Below are 24,743 nucleotides of genomic sequence, written 5' to 3'. Positions count from 1 at the left end.
TGTGTCTCTGCCTGTCTCTCTCTCTCTCTCTCTCTGTCTCATGAATGAATGAATGAATTAATAAAAATAAAAACCAACAAAAACACTTATTTGACTAGCTTTATTGCAATATTCACCTTATTGAAATGGTCTGGAACCGAACCTGCAAGATCTCCAAGGCATGCCTAAAGATGGATTATGTGGCATTCTGAAAGCAAGCTCTCACCTGAATTTCATCCCTGTTGCATAACAGGTAGATGGGTTGACTATTTGGCTAGAAGAAATCGCAGAAGTCATGGGAAAGTCTCTTTTTACCTGATGAAGAATGAAGAAACCAAGGCCCAGAGAGTTCACTGGTGGTTACATTGGGACCAACTAGCTAGAGGAAGACTGGGAGCAGGATTCTTGATTCCTGACACAATGTGCTTTCTAAAACCCCATGGTTATTGGATGAATCGTGGCTAGCTTTTACTGTTTCAAATAAAGTAGTGGCCTACATAGTACCATATACTATTTTCTAGAGTGAAATTTAGTTGTGTAAGTTTTAGGTTGTAGTATTGGTGTAAGTATAGGGAAATAATAAATTTTACAGTAATATAAAATCTTCAAGTCCAGAACCTGAGTACAAGGTTATGATATTTTAATTCAACTATATCAGGTATTCTGAATGGAAAGGTATTGCTGGAAGAGGAATTTCATTTTTTTTTTAAGTTTTTATTTTTTAAGTACAGCCAACATGGGGCTTGAACTCACACCCTGAGGTCAAGAGTCACGTGCCCCACTGACTGAGCCAGCCAGGTGCCCCAAGAAATTTCATAGATTAAGAAGCAGGAAATGCAACATCAGAAAAGTCAGATGACTTGTTCAGTTCATTCAGCCACTTAGTGTCTGTGGACCAGAACTTAGATTTCTTATCTCTCAGATGAGTGCTCACCCCCAAACAGTAACCCAGCAGGAAAAAAAGGGGTAGCAGGGAGGGAATGTTTCCTTTGATCTATAGTGATTTCACAGTTTGGGACTAAATCTGCTCTATAAAGTGAGGAATAGCTGAATGTATTTCCTCTAAATAGATAGCTTTTCCTTATAGGTACTACATTATTAGCATGTTTTCTTTTTTGGAGGAAAGAAGGTTGTTATGGATTGAATTGTGTCTCCCAAAAAGATAGGTTGCAGCTCTAATCCCCAGTGTCTCAGAATATGACTTGATTTGGAACAGGGACATTGCAGATGTAATTAGGTAATATAAAGTTTGTGCTGTAGTACAGTGGACCCTTAATCCAGCACGACTCTGACTGTATAAGACGAGGAGAAACTCAGAGGAGAAAGCCATGTGAAGGGACAGAGACCCTAGGAGAAGATGGCCATTAGATAAAAAAGGGCAGAGGTTCCAGCGGTGCGTCTGCAAAACAAGGACTGCCAAAGATGGGCAGCCACCACCATAGGCAAGAAGAGGCAAGGAAAGGTCTGCCTCTGTAGACTTCAGGAGTATAGCACTGCCATGATTTTGGACTTTTAGCCTCCAGAACCGTGAGAGAGTAAATTTCAGTTGTTTTAGGTCTCCTGGTTTGAAGTATTTTGTTGAGGTAGCCAGTAGGAAACTAATAACAGAGAACAATGTAATGAGGGAATTTATGGGGCTTTTCCTGGTCAGGCTGCTCAAGGCACTCATGAAAGCTCGCCAGCGGAGGTATTTGTCCACTGCTTCCCTACACAGCGTGTACTCCTGTGGTTGTTTCTTCACAAGGGTTTCCTGAAGTTGACTCTCCAAATAGGAGAAATAGTAAGGAGAGAGAGTATTTTCTCCTCTGCTTTTGTCATTTTGGGATTACCAGTTTGGGAAGGGAATGCATGTGTGATTTTGCTGTTGTGGATTATGGGACCGCTTTTTATAAGGGCTGCCAGCATCCTGTTTATGTGATGTGTGTGCTGTATCTTAGTTTCCTGTTATTTTCCTCTTGTTCTAAACATCGTGAGTACTACCTTTTGGGATTCAGATCTGTCAAGATGTGTAGATTATACAAGTGTGTCTTGCACTTGAAGGTAGAAATGTTGATGATGTCCTTAAAAAAAAAAAAAAGCAAAGCAGAAACTGGCTGTTTATTCTAGCAATTTGTTTTTTGCATTTCTATCATTATTTAAGCTATTAATCATTAGAGAAAGATGATCTAATAAGTACAAATTCCTATATTCAGTAAGGATCAGATAGCAAAAATTCATGTCATCTAAAGTAATAGTAGTGTAATAATTTGACTTTCATCTGTTGTATCATCACTGTTAGACTTAGGACAATATATTTTAATTTTTCACATCCTTCTGTTTACTGATAAGACTGTTTTGTGTAACTAGTAAATCTCTAAATTATGCAAAGATGTTTTAACTCCCTATTTTAACTTTATTAATGTTCCCAGAGACCTATCAGTGCCAGAGGTAATAATCATTTTGTGTAGATTGTAAACTGATGTTGAGAATTTATGGAAGTCTTGAATTTAGAAGTAGCAAAAATCCATTTCCAGTTAGACTTAACTATAATGCATCAGAAATTCCTCAAGTCATAAGCATTTGTTTTCGTGAATCACATTAGGCTATATGATCTTAACATAAAAGTATTAGAATCTATTCTAAAGCAACTTGTTGTTTTTCTGCTCTATAATAATCGTGACTTCAATTACCTAAGTTAGTAATTGTGAAGCTGGTTTGAGAAAATATATTCTTTTCCTTATAACTTCATGCTATTCAACAAAGACAATGATATTGGTTCTATTTCCAGTTGGGCTTGTGCATTTGGATTTTTAACTACTGGTTGTTTTGGATTTGACATATTCGTGTATTGGATTTCCATCTTCATGTATCTACTGCATTTCCTGGCTATTTTCCTAAATTTTTTTTCTTAAAAAGATTTCAGACTACATTCCTCAAAAGTCAAATTAATTTTTTAATCTCAATAAATTTTTCTCTCATGAATTGAAAAATGCATCTCCTATTGATTTTGAAATCAAGAAATAAAAAGACAAAATATTTCATCATTTAGTCATGGATGTTTTGAGAAATGCTGGTTGTTAATATAAGTATAATAATTGCCACCCATCATTATAGTAGTAGTTACAAAATTGTATCCCCAAAATATCAAGCCATAAACAGGCTTTGAGATTTAAAATGGCATGATTATTTTTCATTTATTTTTTTTTTAAACAAGATTTTATTTATTTATTCATGAGAGACACAGGCGGAGGAGAAGCCAGCTCCAAGCAGGCTCCATGCAGGGCAGTCCCATGATGTGGGACTCAATCCCAGGACTCCAGGATCACGCCCTGGGCCGAAGGCACAGCTGAGCCACCCAGGCGTCCCTAGTTTTCACTTACTAAGTTCCCAAATCCTCAGCTCACTTACAGTCTGAGACTCATGAAAACAAAGTTGCCTGTTGTGTCTTCATCTCTTACTTTTCTTTGGTGTGCTACAGAGCTTCTTAAATTTAATGTACTTACAAATTATCTAGGAATCATGTAAACAGGTATTGGGTCAGTATTCTGGGATAGACCCTGATATACTGCTTTTCTAATGCGCTTTTCAAGTGATCCATTACTGCTGGTTTGGACAACACTAGAAATACCAAGAATATATAGTAACCGCTTTTCTCCCTTCTTCTGGAAACAGATTTCTATTGGGAAACCCATTCTGTGTGGCATGAGACATAACCCAGATATTGGCCAATCAGAATCTTCCCTAACAAGTGATTTGGAGAGTCCAGATGGCTTTTCTTCCTGGAGCTATAGAAGCTGGGCTCATCTTTCTTGGCCTATTATGAAAGAATAAGGCTAATATGAAAAAGGTAAGTGAACAGAGATGAGAGACAAGTGTCCTCAGAGCATTATTTGGATTTCTGGATTCAAATGTATTTAATATAGTTCATCCTTGGAATTACTGGTTATTAGTGTTTTAGTACTTAAGCTAGTCTGAGTTTCTCCCTGTTACAATAAAAAAAAATCCTGAAAAATATAGTTAGCTTGGTCATTCAGTAAATCCTAACTGGTGATAGTTTGCTAAGTATCGATGACAATGCGGAAGCAGAGCCAGGTAACTATCAATTGTATATAACTTGAAACATGTACTTAACTCAGTCTAAAAGTATTCTAATGCAAATTAAGAAGCACTGTAGTTCATTTCCAATGTTGTAATTGACTTAGAGCATTATTTCTTTACCTAAAGATATATTATAACCTTGTACCTTCAGTGATGAAAGGGACTTTGGAGATCTTTTCCACCTTGAAGATGAAGACATCAAAATTCACACATTTTGTTCAAGGCTACATCTAAAGTTATAGAACCCAAAACCTCTATCTCCCTTTCTCATGCTATAGTTCTTCCCTTGGTCATCTTTCTTACTGTATAGACATTGTGTAGATTGCTAGCTCTTATATCTGTAAAATTGATTATAAACATATTGTCTAAACATTTGTCACACCTTATGTATGTATACAAATTTGAGAATAGGAGAGAATCATAGTATAAGGCACATATACAACTTGATAGCTAATCTAGGAGTATATAAACACTGAAGAAAGGTTATTTTCTTAATGTGGTCCAAAACTACTTCTAATGTTACAAATCACTGTGAAATCCACACATTCCTTCAGAAAAAGAATACGTACAGTTGTTCTAAAGTTTATAAAAAATATTTTTCTAAGATTAGTTAATAAAACTTAATTTATGTGCTCTTGAAATAATAGAAACTTGGGACACATCACAGCAAGAAGGAATTGGTACCTGAAAGTGAAACTACTTTACCTGGTAACAGGTAAGTTTGGATCATATAGAGGACTGAAATTTATACAATGGACTTACAGCTTTTATTTAAACAGCATCCATAATTTGATGGATTATTAAGTCAAACGCTGATAATCAGTATTAAAAATTCCTTTAAGGTTTCAGTAGTTCTCTTTGGTGGCTTGAAGTAAGTCTTACCCAGAATGGCTTAAAATAGAATTTAATTGTAGTTCTAATAGTGTTTGCATGTATGATGAGTTACTGACATGATCAAGATTCAAGTAAATCTCCACAATTTTACAAAAAAGAAAAAAACAAAACACTTTATTTTCCACAAGGAAGAGCAATAGGAAAAATTAAATCATTTCCCACATATTGTTTTCTTAAAACAGAGCCTACAAGGACATATTCAGCACCAAATAAAACAGGAAAAAAAGAGAAATTACAAACAGCCATAGAATATAATCTATAAAGCAAACATTTAATATTGCACTTTGTTTTGCTAACGTTTTGGGTTTTACTTTTCCTAATTGCAAAATCAGGAATCTATCTTGAATACTGGAATACAACTGTGAACCTCACATCTTATGTCAGGAATTGACCAATATTTAGAAGAGAGTAAAGTAATGCCTCTAAATAAGAAAGAAAAGAAATATTTTAATGGGGAAAATAAAACTTTATTTGATAAAGTTTTATATATTTAAAATTTAATCACATTTTGTGACCCAGTCCAATTATCAGAATATTGGTCATTCTTGCTTCATGTGTTATAAGAGTATATGGTGATAAGTATTCCAATGCTATGCATATCAACAATTGTTCCCTAGTCAGTTAGACATAAGAAGAGAGAAAAGAAAAGGGATTTTTCAGACAGTCCCCCCCCCCCAAACAAAAATAAAACCACCAAATGCCCTTTATGCCAAATATTCCATTAGCTTCTTTTGAGGGGGACATTCACAAAATGATTTAACAACAATAAAAAAATATTTCACCCCCATTTCCTTATTATCTAGTATTAGTTTGCTACGGGAGCCCAAACCCTTTACTGAATCACTTAAAACGCGATTCATTTTTACGCTGGGCTTTCTTCACCCTGTCAGCATTTTTCAAACATGAATTGTCTTCCATGTTTTCTTAAAGGCCACTTATGGAAAAGCCTATTTGTTTTGTATGAAGCTTTAAGACAGTATTTAACCAGGTCAAGCACCAAGCCAGAGTTACTATTATTTTCAGCCACTTTATTCACTGTGGGGTTAAATGGCAGGATAGATGTAACATCCATTTCACACGTATGTTGCAACATCAGAGATGCTGATTTTCATTAAAAACAGCAGAGCTGAATTCCTTCTGAAATAAGACAATCAGTACACTTGGTACCTTGGAAAGTGGTTTTTAAGTGTCATCATGAATGCTGGTATATTTGTAATGAGCCAACTGTAAATTATCTTTAATTATAATGTACTGAGGTGGTTGCTCTTATCTATATATACTCAAAGTGAGTGGTTTCTCATGTTTAAGCAAAATGTTCTTTAGGTAATGGAAAAAATACTTTCATTAAAAAAAAAAAACCCACAAAAATATAAAAACAGTTCTCATTCCAGCATACATTCTAGTATTTGTAATTTTGAAGTTATACACTTTTAGAATAAACCTGGGTTTTCAAGCTCTGAGAAGCTTGAGCAGGATAGGAAATGTATAAATTAAGCTAATTGTAACCTGAATATATATATACACACACATACACATATATATTTGGATCTATGTGTATGTGTGTATATATATATTCCTGCTCATTAAAATACTCTGCACCAGCAAAAATGATTTCCAACATATGTGTTTTGGAGGTAATTAAGTAACTCTGTATAAAAATAAATGCACTTTCTCCTCTTCTCCAGTGACTGGAAAATTTCCATACTCTTAAAATAATAAAAATAACAGTAAATTTTAAGAGCAACAAGCCCTTAACTCTTTGCTGGTGCCTGCCATACTGCCTTTCTTACTCCATTCTTAGCTCTGCTAGTTTCTTCTTTTATGTCATGATAAAAAGGGAATGTGGGTGGGTTATCACTTTTGTGTATGTCCCTTTTCCAAATTTCCCTCTCCAAAAAGCCAACCAAACAAACAAACAAAAAAAATAACTCAACAGTGCAACAAAACACAAATAGCATTCCAACAGTTTGGCAAGTGATGCGTTCACCTGAGATTAAGTGATTTTAGGCAGTCAGTAACAAAATGCTGCTTTGCTGTAATAGTAGAAAGGCAACAAATTCTTAAAAGAAACCAAGAAGGTATACAATCTTGACAAAGTCTCTTATTAGCTTCCTCCTCTTATCTCTTTTTCCCACATATCTGTTGCGTATCTACTACAGTAGGCTGCAAAACATACAGCAAGAAGGATTGGCTTGAAGGCATTTGATGTTTGTAAATAAATCCACAATAGGATCCAAGCTGAAGAGGTGATACATGGTCAGCCTAGTAGGACATTTCTGAGCATGTGCATACGCAGGTAAAGTCCAGGCTATATTAAATTAAAAAAAAAAAAGTCAGTGCGTTTTTTTCATGTTAAAGTTTTTTCAAAGCTTTCTTTTGTTCCTTGTTGTGCTGACCACAAACAAGTTTTTAAAGAGTATCAAGAGTCTGGCATAAATGGAAAAAAAAAAAGCTGTAGTGACATCGGAACTGCACAATGTAAGCATTGAGCATGTGCAAATTTTCAAATCAAAAGAAGGAAATCATCCCTCTTTACAACGTGGTGTCTTGACACGTATGACCATAGGCTAAGAAGACTGCTCTTAGTATGTGCCTGTTTTAAAGGAGAAAAGCTTAGATCTTCAAGCATGTTGGAGCAGTCCCAGAATGTTGCTGTAGGCTTCTAAAGCATGATCACTGGTTGTTTCATGTATTTGCCATTTTTCTGGGCAAAAGCAATTCCACTTCCTCTGAAAACGTGTCTCCAAGATACTTCTCTGTCCTCAGCTGGGAAGAGATACAGTTCGGAATCCACATCAACTTGATTTAACCAAGTGTTCCTTCAACGAGATGGGCAGGATGGTCTATCATCTGCTGACTGATCAGGATTTGGATCAATCTAAAAAGAAAAGTGAAAAAAAATTACACTTCTTTGAAAAGGTCTAATAAAAATGGAGCAGTGACTAACATTTTGAGTACTACTGAAGAGTTTAATCAGAACATACACAGCATGTAAGGGAGAAAAGGATACTCGTAATATCTATAAAGTGGCTGATATTTAATTACTAGATTAATAAGGTATGCCCAAATAGTTCTCTTTCCCAAAAGCTAATGGTAAAAATTTTATCAGTGAATGGTGTTTTACTCAGCACTTCGTAGTATTTAAGACTAAAATACAATGGAGAACACATCTTCGTAGTAATGATCTTTGTAAAGTATCCCTTCCATCCTTTTACAAAAGTCAACTCATGTTTTTCTAGGCTTTGGGAAGAATGCAGTTGTGTAAATAATGTTCTTGGTGAATATTTGAAGTAATAATTTGTGAGTAAGAGACACCAGAGAGGGCCTAGGAAAATTAGGTCTATCAAGAAATAGCAAGGCTGAGCCTGCCCCCTTCCTCTGTTACTAGTGTGACTTTCATATGCACATATATTCAAAGCAAGGTGACTGTATCTCAGCTGCCTCTCGGGTACAAAGAGAATGGGCACAAGAAGGCAAATAATTGGCTTTAATACATTTCGTTTACTGAAACATCTTTTGGACAAGACCCATTTTACTTGCATTTAAATGTGGCGTAATTTAAAGTGACTCACAAAACTAGGTAAAACACATTTTTGAGGGGGGAGGGGGGAAAAAAGCAAGTAACTTTCAATAACTTAAAAGAGAAAAAACCTTAATACAATCTAGAACTTCCTCCTCCTTCCTCTTCCTTTGAAGATTTGGCTCCCTTCTCAGGGAAGACTTTCTCGATTTCCAAGGCCTAATGAACTGCTCCTCAAATGAACTGAGTGCATTCTAATCACTTTATTATGGAATACCTTGCTTCTAAATTTGTTCTCACAAATCTGTAGGCCTCTCCCAAGTAAGGGCCATGTTCTACTCACGTAAGTGCTTCGTGGTCATTCATATGAGATGAATAAAAAGAAACCGTGTAGAAATGCTTGTCTAACATGATTTGCAAATATGTTATCTTCCCCTATGACTGGGAACGTTATATGCAAGAATTACATTGGGAAAGGATGATAAAGATAACTTCTAGTTACTTGATTAGTTCATGCTTGCAAAATGCCACTTCTATTGATGCTTTAAAGTATGAATTGTTCCTTTAACTGGCACTTTGTAAGTATGAGTTTAGAGCATTATCCCTATTTCCCCAATAATATGAGTTCTACTTATTAAATTTAAGAATGTGAATCTTGACACCTTAATCAAATGTTTATCCTGTTGTTCTAGATCATGTTTTTCTATTAATACGATGAGAATCAAAACCTAACTACTTTTTTTTTTTTTTAAGTCTGCAGTGCTATTTCCTAGGAGAGTCTGCCCATTTCAGACTCAAGATGCTGGGGCTTACCTCTGAATAAAGAGGTGGAGGCAAGAACCGAAACTCCTGGATATATGCAAACAGTGGTCCTTGAAGCGCTCTCTCAAAGTCATCACAAGCACTCACTGGTGCAAGATTGTTCCGCCTTTGTTCCTCTGTTACCACTTCTGCATAGCTGGGTGGTGCTGAAGGAAAAAGATACACGCAATTCGAACAGCATGTTCTTATGCATGTCAAAATACACAGAATAGTAGGTATTAAAAAGGAATGTCAAGGTAAAAATAATAATTGTTTTGTGATTAAAACTAGGGGGATATATGTTTTAAATCTAACATTAGGGACACATCTACTTTCTGCAGATATAGACAAAAATTTAATCATAAAATACTAGAAGCAAAATTACAATCTTGAAAATAATCATACGAGATTAGGCTTAAACATGCATTATTGAATTACCTTCAGGTCTTTCACGTAGGGATAAGCCAAGCCAGTTCATATTCATGCTACACTGACTGCTTACACTTGAGGTTCTGCTACCAAATGGATGTAGAGGAATGGTACCAATGACAAGTGGCAAATTAAGAAATAAATCCATAGCTCCAGGAATATCCACATATACCTAAAACATTGAAAGGAGATGATAGGTTTAGAATTCCAAGCATTATTTCTTTTTAAAAAACCAATAACCCAATTTTAACATTACCTTAGTTTTTCATTTACTTTCTTTTATACATACATATATATATATATTCTAAAATAAAAGTTCCTCCACTATGTATAGTACTGTGTAGTACATTTACATGTGACATAAAATAGTGGTAATTCAAATTAAAGGTTTACATATGTATGTATCTATGATACATGGAAGATAAAAACCAAACCCTGGAATAAGACAGAATGATATCCTCATGACTTTAATAATGAACAAACTCTTAAATCTATACATACCATTAGTGAATATTCCACACGAATGATGCTACAGTCGAGGATAGAGGGAGAAACTGGTGGAATTTTCAGCAATTTTCCATTCCATGTATCGGTCTTTCCAGATGATAAGGATTCTCCTCGCAAGTTAGCCACCAGCTGTTTTACTTCCTTCATTTTCCCTTTGGCATAGAAGGCCTGTGTTTGGTAAATGGCTGCCTTTGGCACTACCATTCGGGAAGAGCAGTTCTCAATCTCAGCAAATATCTGAATTGATTCACCTGGTGAAAAAAAACATGTATCTACTGTTAAACAAATAAAAAACCCTCTAAAAATGTAGATAAGTGTGAAAGTTCAATGGACTACATGGATGAAAAACTGTCCCCAAAGTGGCAAGTAACTTAAATTGGTAAAATGGCTACTGATTTCTAGTAGCTATTTAAAAATGGACATCACACAGGACACCTGAGTGGCTTAGCAGTTGAGCATCTGCCTCTGACTCAGGGCATGATCCTGGGGCCTGGGATCGAGTCCCATGCTTCTCCCTCTGCCTAGGTCTCTGCCTCTCTCCTGTGTCTCTCATGAATAAATAAATAAAATCTTAAAAGAAAAAAAAAAAAAAAAAAGGAAACCACATTCCCATGCATGAAAGAAAACGGAGTTATTTTACCAAAGAATACTGTATTACATTTGCATTTAGTAGAAATACTATAAATTTACACCAAGAGCTAAGAGAAGAAAGACCACTTCTGTGGGAATCCATCTCATACATACCTGGGGTATAGCCCTTCCTTTCGATTTTGGCACTTAAGGATATTGGGCCTGAGGTACAGAACCAGCAACAGAGAGTCTTTTCTTTTGTGCCTGCTTGGGGTGACTGCAAGAAATAAATTTAGAGAAAAGGGTCAATGTATAAATTAGAGCAGTAACAGAATGTTTTAAAATAAAACTCTTGATTCTTGGGGAATTAAAATTAAAAGCAGTGTTGCTTTTTTTCCCCCAAGTGTATTGAAATATACTTTTTAAAAAACTAACCAATGGCTTCTGAATTATACAATTATTTTTGTTTTATACAAATTTCCATCCAGTTAAAAAAAAATAAAACAAAAAACATGGCTTAACATATCCCATAAACACAGTTTTCGCTCACACTATTTACATATATAGTAATTAAAAACAAACCAATCAAACAAACAAACAAACAAAAAAACCCTTTCCACATTCCACTTAAACTGCCTTAAAAAAAGGCAGCTTGGAAAGCAACTTGGTTCTAATCCCAAATGTTAACATCTTTCTTTGAGAATGTAAAAATCAGTTTTGTGAAAAAAGGAAAACTCTCATTTTTAGGATTCTTATTTGCCTAAAGATGTTATCATTTGCTTAAAACTGATGAAGTTTTTAAAGTCAAATTTGAATCTTGTGAAAAAATGCAATTAAAAAGGATTTCTTTTAAAATGTAATGGTTTTTTCATGAAAGTGACAATCTCCCCATTATTTGACAACTATCCCTATATTGGAATATGCAATGCAGTCCAAATTTTAGAGTATGATCTTTTCATGGTAAGTGACATACATTTTCTTACAATAAAAATAATTGATAGTACTGTTCCGCCTCCACTTAAATTATCCAGGGAACAGATCTATTTTTTGTTATTCTGTTAATTTCAGAGTAAGAGTTATTTCATACCATATGTTGCTTTGACTTTAAAAAATTTTTAAAGTCATTATACTGTCAGGAAATACGAGCATATTCTTCACTAATTTGTGTGCTCTTGACTGTATTTTAAAAAATATATTAGTATTTACGGAATTTGAAATCACGGTTTTAAAATTATACAGACTGCATAGTTTAGGTGATTATTCTTTAGTATTTATATGCCAAAAAACAAAGAATGAAGAATTCAGTCAATTCTTACCAGTAATGAAGGAGTGTTGATATCTATATGCTCAAAGACTGTAAATTCCTTCTTTAATTTTACTGGTAGAAGCCAAGGCCTGTGCAATTCGGCTTTCACCCAATAGCGCACACTGCCATGTCGGCCTTCGAATGAGGTAGCAAGTGGTCTGTGCAGAATATAAAGTTCAATATATTAATTTTATACCTCTTTTTAATAATTATACAGTAGGTCAGCATAGAAGTGTTACTATATTGCACTGTTCATGTATCAATGAGGTATCAAACAGAATTTTTTTAATTTCCAAAGGGAGAAGTCATTGGGGGAAAAAAAGCCTTCTGTTTTCCAAAAAACAATAGCTAACACTTAAGTATTATAGAAATTTTGCTTTAAAAAGCCAGAAGAATACAATCCCTTTAAACTAAGAAGAGGCTACTTTCAATGCTGGTGGCAAAATTATGAAAGTTTGGAAAGTCAGCAATTCTTGAAAGGTCGGTAATTTAAAAACAAAGTTAAGAATGGTTTCAGCATTTCTAATATTCTACACACTGGCTACGAATTCTCTCTCCTTTTATAGGAACTAATTAAGAAGGTCTAGAAAATGCCTGGGACTGTTGTTATAATTTCAAAAATTTCACATTTTATAAACTCTTCTGAAACTCTAAAAAGCTGCTTTTCCGTTTCTTAGGTTACTCATGTCCTAAGAACTCTTTTTGGCTGTGTTGTATAACTTTACAGAACTTAAAAATAAAAAGAAACATTTCTATTAATCTGTATCCAGAGAATCAGAACTGGTTTTCTTCCCATCCCCCTTTTTTCATCAGAACTGGTTTTCAACTCTCCCCTAGATTTTATTAATTGTGGAGGTTTTATTTCAGTAAGTTTAGAATCTTTTTCATAATTTCATTAGAAATATGCCCAGTAGTCAGTTACTTACAAGGTAGAGTGCTAACCTGGATTAGCATGAGAAGCAGTGGTGTTTTTACAGATTTATTTTGCATTTTAGACTCTTGCATTAATGTGTATAGCATGAAAATGCAGTATTTATGTAAGTCTTCCAGAGTCTATTTTAGATGACTTTGGTTTATAGATAGAATTTTTTTAAATATATATTAAATGACCTCTATCCTTAAAACTACTCAGGTCCAATATTAGCATTATATTCAGACTCGCAGTACTTCTATTAAAAGTAGATTAGGGCATTACATTTAGAAAGAGGTCACGTAATTTGATAAATACTCTGGAAGACACCATTTATGAACTCTATCCACATATAACCATTCAAATACTAGAATAAAGACATTTAAAAAACTGAGGAGAGTATAATCTCTTGCAACAATCTATTTTTACTAATAAACCACTCTCCTTTTTCATGCTATATCTGTGCCTTATATTTAGGTATCTGATGGGTGTTTCCCTTGAATTCCAGGTCGTAGTACACCTGTGTGACTTTTTCAGTTCTTTGCACAGAAGCTACTGAACTCATATCAAAAGAACATCCACTTCTAACGTTAGGATATTTATTTATTTTTATCTTTTCAGCTTACTGCTGTTGGTTAGCATTTAGCAGAACAGATTAAATGCTTAATTTTTTTTGAATTATTGAGTCAGAGACTTGATATGTTCCACGTTTCGGCTAATGCCACCTGATATAAAGTACAAAGTGCTTAGTATCTGACGAGCACCTTCCAATTCACTCTCAGTACCTGAAATACTATTCAAGTCTTGAAAACCTCATAGGTTTCAAGACCGAGGACTAAGAATCGAGCTTTGCTTTCCATAATTTTGCCAGGCTCCATCAAAAAGCAGCTTCTTTTTTTTTAATGTATTGTTTTCCTCTAGCAATATTCAGTAATGAAAAGGGTTTTTTTTTTTAACTAAAAAATATCTAAGTTTAGAATGACTTTAATTTTCAAAGAACAGAGGTCTACCAAAAAAAAAAAAAAAAAAAAAAAGCCTGTTACTCATAATACTTACGTCTGTGGAAGCTCGAAGCTGAATGCATATTCATGCCTTCCTGAATGAATAGTGTTGAAACCTTCTTCTGAATTATCATCATCTGAAACAAACAGGAAAAGAAAACAAAAGACTGGATATTAGACCTTTATACAGTCTTCCTGGTGGCATCGCGTTAAAGGTACTCTGGTAATAGTTAAGGCCACGGGCTTTGGAGCCCGCGAGATCGGAATTCGGACTTTGGTCGCTCCCTTCGGGCCAACTACAAGTCCCGAGACTTCAGTTGCCTCCCCTGTGAGACCGGGATGATCCGTAGGCCTACCTTACAGGTGTCTTTCTAAAGGGAATGACCCGCACTGCGGGGCACCTGTGACTACTAGAGTTCACGTCCAACAGAGGAGTCAGAGCTCAGGTGACGCCGTCCTGGTCTCCAAAGGTTGACCTAAAAATTCATGACTGGGGCAGCTGGGGTGGCTCAGCGGTTTAGCGCCGCCTGCGGCCCAGGGCGTGACCCTGGAGACCCGGCATCGAGTCCCACGTCCCGCTCCCTGAGTGGAGCCTGCCTGTGTCTCTGCCTCTCTATGTATCTCTCATAAATAAATAAATAAAATCTAAAAAAAAAAGAAAAATTCATGACTGTATGGGAGAGAAAAATCGCCTAGATCTTTAACGTCCGTTTTGATACAGAGGACACGAATGTCAAAATCCTACAACCATCAGAAAACTTTGTCGAAATGTTGGAAGTCAAAAAAAAAAAAAAAAAAAAAAGGAACGGGGATTTTTTTTTTTAACGTCGGTTTTAGGGCTAAACAAAACAAAACTTCTTGATTGAATCTAAAACGATCACACTTCAGTTTGTCCTGGCAACAAGCTAGAAATTTGCATAGATAAAAATTTATCTTTTGAGATCTAAAAGGTGCCTGGCCTGCCTGCTTTTACCGGGAAACCACACTGTTCCAAACATTCTGGAAAAGGTGAATTCTGATCAGGTTGTTTCCAACGGCCAGGAAGGAGGAGGACCTTTCTTTTTTTTTTTAAGACCCAATTTCTGGAGACCGATTTTTTTTTTTTTTTTTTTTAAGATTTCTCCAGAATAAATAAATTGCACGACACTGTGGGCGGGGATGCCGGACTCTTCGGAGGACTCTGATTTCCGCCTTGGCGAGCGCAGGGAACGTCTCGCTGACGGAGAGTGCGGCGCGGAGGCCGACCTGGCCAGGAGCGCCCGGGCCGGCGCCCGCGGACTTCCCCCGAAGCGCCGAGAGCACACGACGCGAGGCCCCTCACGTCCGAGGGGCACGCGGCGGGGAGAGGCGTCCCCGCGCGGCCGCTTCTCTTCAGAAGCCCCGCGGAGTCCCTTTGCCCTCAGCACGGCTCCCCTCGCCCCCCGTGCAGACGCCCTCAGCGAACCCCCGCCTCGGGAGCGGGCCGGCGGGCCGGGGGCCGTTTCGCGGCGCTCCCCTGCGAGGCGCCCAAAGTTCGCCTCCCTCTCCTTCCCTTCCCTCCTCGCTCCCTTTTTGTGCCAGCTCAGCAGTCTCATTGAGGCGAGCGGCGGCTGCGGCGGCGGCGGCGGCGGCCGCGCCGTGGTAAACAAGTGCCGGGCTGTCAATCAAGAACTAGACCGGAGCCGGAGAGGACCGGCCTAAACCGGCGCGAGCAGATCCCAGCCGGCCCGCCCGCGCGCCGCCGCCGCCGCCGCCGCCGCCGCCCGCGCGCCCCGCTATACATACGGCATACGTCGCGCGGCGCTCGCGCTCGCGGTCGCGCAGCCTAGCCTGCTGGGGCCGGGGGGCGGGGCGGCCGCAGCGCGGCGCTTCCGCTTTCCACGCCCCAGCCGGTGACCGGTTCGATCTGGCTCGGGCCACCCTGACACCTTTCCAGTGACGGTGAGGGAAACCGGGGCGGGGGGGAGGGCAGGGCCGCACAATGGGGGGTCGGAGGACGCTCGCCGAGGGCCCCCACCCACCCACAGCCACACACCCGGCTTTCCTTCCCGTCCTGGCCCCTCAGGTCCCAGCGAGGTAGCCGGCCTGGGGGCTGCTCGGGGTGGCACACACGCTTTGTTCCAGCTGAGAGGAAACGGGCCTTCACAGAAGCCACCTGACATCTTCCAGCCAAAAAAAAAAAAAAAAAAAAAAAAGCCAGGAAAATGGGGTCCGGCTAACCCTGCCGCGCAAGTTCCCTCAGGATGGGCTGGCCGGCTCCGGGCACGCCCAGCGGCCCAGCGGCACCTGCGAGGCCGCCGCGAGCTTCTCCCCGTGGGCTCGTCCGACCCTGGAGGCCGCAGGCTTCCGCCCCCCCAGCCCCCCAGGAAGGCCGGCGCGGGGGGCGACCCGGCGGGGACCCGGGGGGGGGGGGGCGGGGGCGGCCGCTCCGGAGAGACTCTGCCGGCGCACGCCGGTTCCAAGCCACGCCCACTCTCCCCACCCGCCCGCGCCCAATCCAATCAGCGCGCGGCATCGCCTTAGCAACAGGCTAACAAACGCGGCTCCGCCTATCGCCGGGCGCCCGGGGCGGGGCCTCAGTTACCAGGCTAGTTTGAGAGGTCCCACTTTTAAGTCATTGAAACTATTCCAGCTAAAGAGAGCCCGTCCACGCTTTACGGGGGTCGAGGGGGGGCATCTCGTGGGGGGGGGGGGAGGGGGGTACGGGGTACCCGGCTTTCTTTAGCACGGAAGCACGGAGCCAACTAATGAAATTGCGTTTGTCCCCGTAAGTCGTGATTCTACTTCTAGCTCGGCTGCAAGCCTCAACTCCTCCAAAACCTTTGTTTCTTATGTATTTTATAAAAAGCTGCAACGTCCAGAAAGGTTCAAACGCAAACCCCTGCGTCTGCTTTCCAACAGATACCGAGGCTGTCATTCGGCATCTGCAGTTCTTATCAGTGTTCCTGCTTGGAAAGAGGAGCTAGGAAATTATCTCAGGATGCAGGTTAGCTAAGGTGCAACTGTGAAAACCCAACTTTATATAAAGAACTGATTTCATCTTCGTATTTAATAATAGTGATAATAATAATAATAATGCATTACGTGCCGTAACTCAAAAGCATCCTTCATTTCGACACTTGTCTTAGTTCAATTAGCACTTCCTCCGGGGACGTGGTTTTTAAGATGAAAAAAGGTTAAAGGTGTGCTGTACTTTTTGAAAAATCGGCCCCATTTGAACTAAATACTGCATTAAAAAAGAGAAGCATGAAATTACATAACCAGTTTTAACATTATATTCTTCTTGGGCTAGGAATTAAGTCATCGCCACCACCTGACGCGTGTAACCAATCTGCTGAGAGCAGAACAAGCGCCCCTCCTCACCACCCCCCAGAACTGGTCCGAAACAGGATTGAACCGCTTCTAACAAAGGGTGGAAACTTAGAAAAACAAGCTTAGAGTCTCCTATATTTCCACAATGTAACCATTTAAACAATAGATTGGAAATCTCAGGACCCCTTCTCCCCTTGACAACCCTTTATCTCCCTTTTCCAACCAAAAATCAAATCCAATGTGCCGAATACTTTTCAATTCCATTTGACTGGCACGGGTTTCATTGAATGCACGTTCCAAAGTTAGGCATCCTACTCGGAAAAGAAAATTACTGACCCGAGATGGTTCCTGAAACTGATTTGAAACCTATCCTAATGATAGGTTACTGTCCTTTAAAATAGAGAATGCTTGATGTAAATTTATAAAGGATTTGGAGAGAATAAGGAAAAAACACGTGGGGTGTCGATACCATATGTCAAAATAAGCCACAGAAATCCTTGATCAAAAAACAACGATGAGTCCTTTAAAGTATTTTGCGTGTCAATATTAAAAGCGAAAACCACCTATTAACCCACTTAAAAATGTTATTCCATTTCTCCACTGAAGCTTAGTTTCTAGACCTGAGGTTGCAGAGTATAAGGGGGAAAAATGGAATATTGGGACTGCAGGGTTTAGCAATTAATTTGGAAACTGATTAGTAAAATTACTGGATGGGATTTAAGTAGAATTTACAAGCAAGGTAGAAATGTACTGCAAGTGCGTATGGCACCGACCAAGCCGGGTCTAGAGGTAGTTAAGTGCAGTTTGCAGTCACTTTGCAGATGCCTGCATGCATTACGGCTTAACACACGATGAATGTCAAGGAGAACCAAGATCTTCCAACTTTGCTAATCTTCATCAAGCTGCTATGTGTTACGCCCGGAGTGGAATTACATTAATTCAGAAAAAGCTGAAAAGGCACTTTCCCAAAGAAAAAATCGGTCTAATGAGTCCTCCATAATATAAAAACTTACCTCTTTCGTGTCCAATTAAGATGTCTTTATGGTTGAAATATTCTACTTCTTCAGTGTAATTCTGCGTGTAGGCAGTATTGGAGCCGGCGTTTCTCGATTCGGTCCAGCGTACTTTCGCATGCCCTCTTGCATGAATTTTAAGAGATTTTACTCTGATTTCCCCAGTAACTTCTAAATTCACCCTTCCTGAGACTGTATCCCCACTAGAATACACAGGGACGTTGCTGTCATTAAGACAGTCAAAGCTTATTGTCAAACTCTTCACCTTTCCCAGCACCATGTTTATAACAACAAAAAAAAATCTATAAAAATATAATGTAAGACCAAAAAAAAAAAGTCAAGATCACATATAAAATGTGATCTTCACCTAACACTGATCGATGTCTTTGCCGTGCAAAAAGCTTGCAGGCAAGATCAGTGATTCTTTACAAATAGTTCATTGAGATTTCTTAAAAAGTCAGGGCAGCAGAGCCGCCGCCGCTGCACGATCCCGCTAGTCTCAGTGGTCTCCTTACAAAGACGGGCGGCTGGAGCCTGCCAGCTCACTTTAAGAGCAGCTTTGTGAAAAACAACCCCAGTGCGCAGGCGCACGCCGCGGCTGCTGTCCGCCCTCTCGGCGCGTCCCCGGCTCGCTCGCGGGTACAGTAGGTGCGCGGCTGCGGGAGGGAGGCTCCGGGGCTGTCGGGAGGCCGGGCCTGACTTCTCTCCATCGTGGGCTCCCATTGGCAGGCGGGCTACCGTAAACCCTCGACGTGCGCTCCGGGGCCGCTTACCGAGCTCACCCTAATAGATCCTGAGACAGTGGGGCTCGGGGTGGGGGGGCGGCCAGGGACGGGCGGGAGGCTGTGTGCAAAGCCGGGGAAGGACAAACTGCCGCGTGCACAGCCCGAAGCCTGCGTTCCCGGCACTGCGGGGTTCGGCCCACTGCTCGGATGGAGGGAGGAAAAAGTGATGCGTGAAGGCGGGTGGGGGCAGGGGGGAAGGAAACCGGTTGGGCAAGCGGCCGGCTGCTGAGCTGAGCACGACCTAACGAATTTCAAAAGAAGACGTAATAAAAACCAGACAAGAAATAATGTCCGTAGACACGAGCATTCTTGGCTTGAACTTTTTTTTTTTTTTTTAAAGACCAGTGCGTTGTAGGCAGTTGTGGAAATGAACTCAGGCGAGGCCACAGAAACCTTAGAGGAGAGGACACCGTAAGGAGCCAGAAGCAGAAGCAACTAGAATTTCATCAATGGGTTGTCGTTGTTGTTTTTCAATCAATAGGTTTTGCTTTCTCTTCAACTGTTTTTGTCTTCCATCTCTTAATTAGCAACGAAACGCAACAAAGTTGTTTGCATGATGACGCGGGGGTGGGGTGGGGGGGGGAGGCTGACCACTTCCTAGAAGGAAGAAAAGAGACTTTTTTTTTTTTTTTTTTTTTTAAAGACACCACCTCCGGCTAGATGTGCAGTGTATGACATGATTACAACTCTGTCCAGGGGATTAAAAATAGAGTTCGGCCTAAAAAAGTACCACCTTCTACGAGGCAACATGACACAGTGTTTTAGCTGACATCACTTTCACGACATAATAGATCTTCGTTAGAAATTAGTGAAGGCTGTAACCTGGTTTTTAAAAAGCATGCTTTGGTATATGAATAGAGCTTAGTTTTGTAAAGTTCTAATGTTAATTTTTACAGGCCCAATAGCCTTAGACGGTTCAACATCGTAATTCTCATACTAAGTCTCAAGACAAGTACATGTATCTCTCGATTGTGAACATTTTAGTAACAAATGGCAATGTTTTCATAAAATCACACTGGGGTTCAAAGTGTAAGCATAATCTTTTCTAGATTTTTGCAATCAGAACTTTCTAAGAAATGTAGAAGGGAAAAAAATAAGAATCTGGAACTATATATTCATAAACTGTAGAAGGTTTTTGACTGTATTTAATGGTCTTGCTGTTTTCTTGCTTTTGGGGGAAAGTTGACAAGGCCAATTGCCTTATTTGACAAGGCAGTGATCTTGGCCTCAGCATTATATATAAATATGCAAACTATTTGGAGAGCTAATGGCAAGCCATTTATCTCTAATTGAGTTTAGGTGGTTATGTTTAAAGCTATGAATTTGTGTATTTGAGTGGGGAAAAATAGTCTTTTTTTTTTTTTTTTTTCTCCTCTTGGTTGACACCTGGTGGAAATTCTAGTGGTTTAAGTGCTTGGGATTTTGTACTAGCCTTAGTGGCAGATACTACTTGGGTTTTTTCGCCACCTAGTGGCAAAATGGTGAATTTGCGAAGATGTCAGTTTCTTAGCTTTAAGGTCAAATGATATTAAGCATTCAAATGACATTGGACAAGAAACGGATTTAACCGTGTAGTACACAATGAGGCCTTCATTAATAAATATTGTTTTAAATTCTTAAAGGCTACTTAACAATGGCTGAATTCTTGAGAATTTTTAGTAAACTTTTCCCAGTAGGAATATAACTTACTTACGAAAAAATAAGTCAGCTTTTTAAATAAACTAGAATTGCATTTAACCAGAAAGAACCCTAAGAGATTTACTTGTAGTTTGGAAAATTGTTTTACTATATTTAATGATTCATTCCTGTGACTATCATGCTTTATTCCTTCTCTTTGAAGCTTTTAGGATATTATCGTCTTTATTATTTACTTTGCCATTTCTCTTTATTTTCTTTTTACTCTGTCTTCCTAAACATTGATCACTGACCAGTTGCCAGGAAGTTTTTATCCCCTATCATTTTTACTTAAGATCCTACTCAGCCTAAATATTACCTTTCTTTGTTTTGGATTTGGTCACCTAACTCTTTCTTACATGTCTAAACTTGAGTTTACTTGCTTCATTTTGTTTACTTCCTCCTATTTATTCAAACCATGAAAACGCCAGAAACAACAAACAACTCTGGCACCCCTAAATTCCTGTTTATGTTTTATTTTTTTTTTAAAGTTTAAGTAATTTCTACACCCAATGTGCAGTTCAAACTCACAATCCTGAGATCGAGTCGCATGCCCTTCTGACTGAGCCAGCCAGGCGCCCCTATGCTTTCATGTCTAAAAGAAAAAAAAAAACAAAACACTTGGACTAAATTTTGGACTGTTTTCTTTCCTGGCTTTTGTAACCTCCCCTTTTCAAAACTCCTTGTTTAAAAATCTGCCTTTAGATAAGTTGAAATGTTGTATTGTAGCTGTTATTGTGGTCTTCTGGACTTGTCTCACTAGGCCCTTATTGTATTTTGCATTAAGTTTAAGCTATTCATCTTTACCACCAAGGCTCTTTCCTAGCACCCCAGCCTACGTCTCATATGCCATCTCCTCCTACTCATCTGCTAACTCTCTATACTCCTGTCAAGTACATCTTCTGTCCCTTTGTTAGCCTGTCTTGCTGTTGCCAGTGTGAAGTTACATGCTGCTTTCTCTGCCCAGAACAACATCCCACTGCTGTTTTCTCCTTCCCTTCTTCTAACCCCTTTACTAGACTCAGCTGGCACAACTGAATAAAATTCCAACTAGACAGAATAACGAGCACCTCCTTCCTTTTTTAAAGCTTCATCAGAGCTTAAAATAGAAATCTGTCTTTATGGTATTTGTTTCTTGGATTTTAAATTCAATGGCTGTTCCGCCTTACTGTACAAAGGAGTAAACCCAATCTCAAGAACTCTGTCTAGGGGCACCTGGGTGGCTCAGTTGGTTAAGCATCTGCCTTTGGCTGAGGTCGTGATCCCAGGGTTCTGGGAGTAAGTCTGCACTGGGTTTCCTGCTCAGCAGCGGGTGGGTTGGGGTGGGAAGGTGGGGAGTGAGGGGGTTGGTCTTCTCCCTCTCTCTCTGCTGCTCTCCCTGCGTGTGCTCTCTGAAATAAATAAATCAAATCTTCAAAAACAACTTCTAAAACTGACAAATGATAATCACTATCAAGACACTTCATATTGATGTGGTATGTAAAAATTACTGCCAAGTCTGGAGTTTTTCACATATCAAAATGCTTGATATTATTTTTAAAAAAGCAAGCTATCTCAACTTCTCTTTTTCTCCCTCCCTCTCTAAAAACAACTATCCCCCCACCAAAAAAAAAAAAAAATACCCTCAAAAACTTGTTATTTATTGTCACTATTTTTCCACTGTTTAATGGAAGCATTTTCCAAGGGTCTGCTATGTAAAGTTAGTTTTATTTATTGATGTTAATTATTATACTTATGCTATCATGACTTAAAAATGGCGAGAGAGAATTATTGCTTGTCATTCATCTGAATCAGCTCAGTTTTCCTATTTTTCCTGTTGTTGAGGAATTTTACTTGCTACGACTTTGAAGAAGTAGCTATGATGAAGGAAGCGTTTGTTGGGAAAAGCTGTAAGAAGGAGGGGCAATTTAAGTTTAAAATTTTGCTGGGGACTCACTACCTCCAGAATTCTAAGTGTTTCAAATGACCTTTTGTTTCAGGGTCATGATACAGGTTAGATGATAGCTAAACTTTGAAATCATACAGTCTGTGGCTTAGTAAATTCACATGTTGCTAATCAGCAATTGGTTTTCTATTTTCTGTTTTTGTAACACAATTTTTTTTTTTTTTTGGTTTATGTATAAACTCTACATTTCAGGGGAAACATTAGGCAACTGAAATTTTCTGCCCCAAATTGATATGTAATTGATACAACCCACTGATAATTGATTTCTGTAATCAGGTATGGATTTGAAATTATTTTGCTGTGGGGAGTCTGATAGGACCTTAAATGCTTTACTATTTGGGACTTTGAAACACATGAAAAGTTTTGTGGGCATGAAGTAAACATGCTGTTGTAAAGATGCACAAAACAAAGTGTCTCAAATGAGGAACAGAATTAAATCATGAATAATTTACAAATTGAAATAATATAGTCTATCTTGGTCTTTAAAAAGTGGGAGTAATGCTTTGGTAAAGCTAAAATAGTTTTGTAAGCTCAGAAAGGTCAAAGTATAAGAAGAAACTGAACTGAGGGGCACCTGGGTGGCTCAGCGGTTGAGCATTTGCCTTTGGATCAGGGCCTGGTCCCAGGGTCCTGGGATTGAGTCCCAAATCAGGCTCCCCATAGGGAGCCTGCTTCTCCCTCCTGTGTTTCTACCTCTCTCTCTGTGTCTCTCATGAATAAATAAATAAAATCTTAAAAAGAAAAGAAAAAAAAAAAAAAGAAACTGAATTGAGCCTGGACCCATCCCTCAGGTCTTTCTGCAAATGAAGAGGAAGGAGAGAAAAACCTTTTAGGGAGAGTTACTTGATAGATAAGTGGCCAATGGGAGATTACTGAAGGAGAAAGAATGATTATAAAATACAGTCATGTTCCTAAAGAGGATAATGTGGGAAGGAACAAAAGACCATACTCTTAATGTTTTTAGCGCTACCCTTTCTCAACTTCACGAACCTCGGTGATTTTGTGTTCTAATCGCATTGTTTTATTCAGTGTCTTTGCAGGGATGTTCAATCCAAATGAAACATAATGAAATGAAGTGTTGGCTGCTGGCTCAGAGACAGTGGTGACCATTAGAGAACAAAGCTGGGTAAGTGGCCTATGGAAAAATCATTGAAACATTGGTAAGAAAGACCCATCAGAGAGGGTGAAGGTGAAGGGCAAAGATCTGTATTCTCATGGAGGAGGAGGATGGGGAAGGATGACGGGACCGTTATGGTAGACAGTCCGGAGGTTTCTCAGTGGTCAGGCTTACATTCAGAGAGTAGACATGGTACGGGCATGGCTGTTAATGATCAGCAAGTCAAGGAGACTTTTTGGGGGATCAGAAAGCCTGACTGAAAACAGAAAATGGAGAGGGGCAGGCTTGGTGGGATGAAGAAGGTTTTTCTTTTATAGGTATATAAAAGACTTAACATGTATTGACCAACAAGTCCAGAAAACACCAGCTTTTAGGCTAAGTGGGGTGTGTGTGTATGAGAGAGAGAGAGAGAGAGAGAGAGAGAGGTCATCATTATAACAACCAGAATACTAGTATATTTTATGGCAGCCATTGTACTTTCTAGTTATTATCTTATTTGGTCCTCTTAATAGCACTGTGAGGTAAATACACTCATATCCATCTTATAAACAAGGAAATAAACTTGGAATGACAAAGTAACTTGCCCAAACCCATACAGCTAGTAACAGATGATTCTCAGATTTGAATTTATGCTCTTAATCAGTAGGCCATGCTGAAAGCAAGGCAGTAGGCTTGTTTATTGATAAGCCTCCAAGAAAGCCTTTGTAATCGTCCTCCCCTCCCCTAGTTTGGATTATATGTTTCTCTTCCTCGTTCACAGAACCTTTTGAAAACCCTGTTTCTTAACAGGATTTTATTTGGTTTGTTTTTACTCTCTCTTCCATAAGAGAGAGTAAAACCATTCCGAACCTCTCAGGGGTACTCTTCATATCTTATCTAGGGCTCAAGAGTTAATCATTTTTCTGTCTCCAATACTTAGCATAG

The 24,743-nt window shown here is 39.1% G+C and overlaps 1 protein-coding gene and 2 long non-coding RNA genes across 8 annotated transcripts in view; 2 read left to right on the top strand and 1 right to left on the bottom strand.

The window, feature by feature from the left end:
• Window positions 1-12,802, top strand: part of LOC111095140 — a 100,925-nt gene extending 88,123 nt beyond the window's left edge. Inside the window, exons 10-12 of the long non-coding RNA XR_005356710.1 lie at window positions 3,631-3,805; window positions 4,704-4,771; window positions 9,224-12,802. This is a non-coding gene — a long non-coding RNA (uncharacterized LOC111095140). The remainder of the gene's footprint in view (window positions 1-3,630; window positions 3,806-4,703; window positions 4,772-9,223) is intronic.
• Window positions 5,036-18,926, bottom strand: ARRDC3 (arrestin domain containing 3). Of its 5 annotated transcripts, none has more exons than XR_005356703.1 (8): window positions 18,299-18,926; window positions 14,050-14,131; window positions 12,094-12,241; window positions 10,952-11,054; window positions 10,202-10,458; window positions 9,710-9,872; window positions 9,284-9,476; window positions 5,036-7,828 (listed from the first exon to the last, which is right to left on the bottom strand). XR_005356703.1 is itself a non-coding variant. In XM_038532343.1 (8 exons), exons 1-8 carry the CDS (start codon window positions 18,576-18,578, stop codon window positions 7,772-7,774), a joined length of 1,245 nt encoding a protein of 414 aa, XP_038388271.1. In that variant the 5' UTR covers window positions 18,579-18,918; the 3' UTR covers window positions 5,036-7,771. The 5 variants fall into 5 exon arrangements, 4 of the variants coding, with proteins under 4 accessions (XP_038388271.1, XP_038388272.1, XP_038388273.1 ...); XM_038532343.1 differs by having other exon boundaries at window positions 9,284-9,438; window positions 18,299-18,918; XM_038532344.1 differs by lacking the exon at window positions 18,299-18,926 and adding an exon at window positions 16,009-16,150 and having other exon boundaries at window positions 9,284-9,438.
• The window catches only part of LOC102151737, a 65,209-nt gene continuing 56,235 nt past the window's right edge, over window positions 15,770-24,743 (top strand). For both annotated transcript variants that reach the window (XR_005356704.1, XR_005356705.1), the window contains exons 1-2: window positions 15,770-15,914; window positions 23,732-23,828. This is a non-coding gene — a long non-coding RNA (uncharacterized LOC102151737). The remainder of the gene's footprint in view (window positions 15,915-23,731; window positions 23,829-24,743) is intronic.

The sequence above is a fragment of the Canis lupus genome, chromosome 3, assembly GCF_011100685.1.
Source record: "Canis lupus familiaris isolate Mischka breed German Shepherd chromosome 3, alternate assembly UU_Cfam_GSD_1.0, whole genome shotgun sequence".
Lineage (NCBI taxonomy): Eukaryota > Metazoa > Chordata > Mammalia > Carnivora > Canidae > Canis > Canis lupus.
This window is presented reverse-complemented; position numbering and strand designations above follow the sequence as displayed.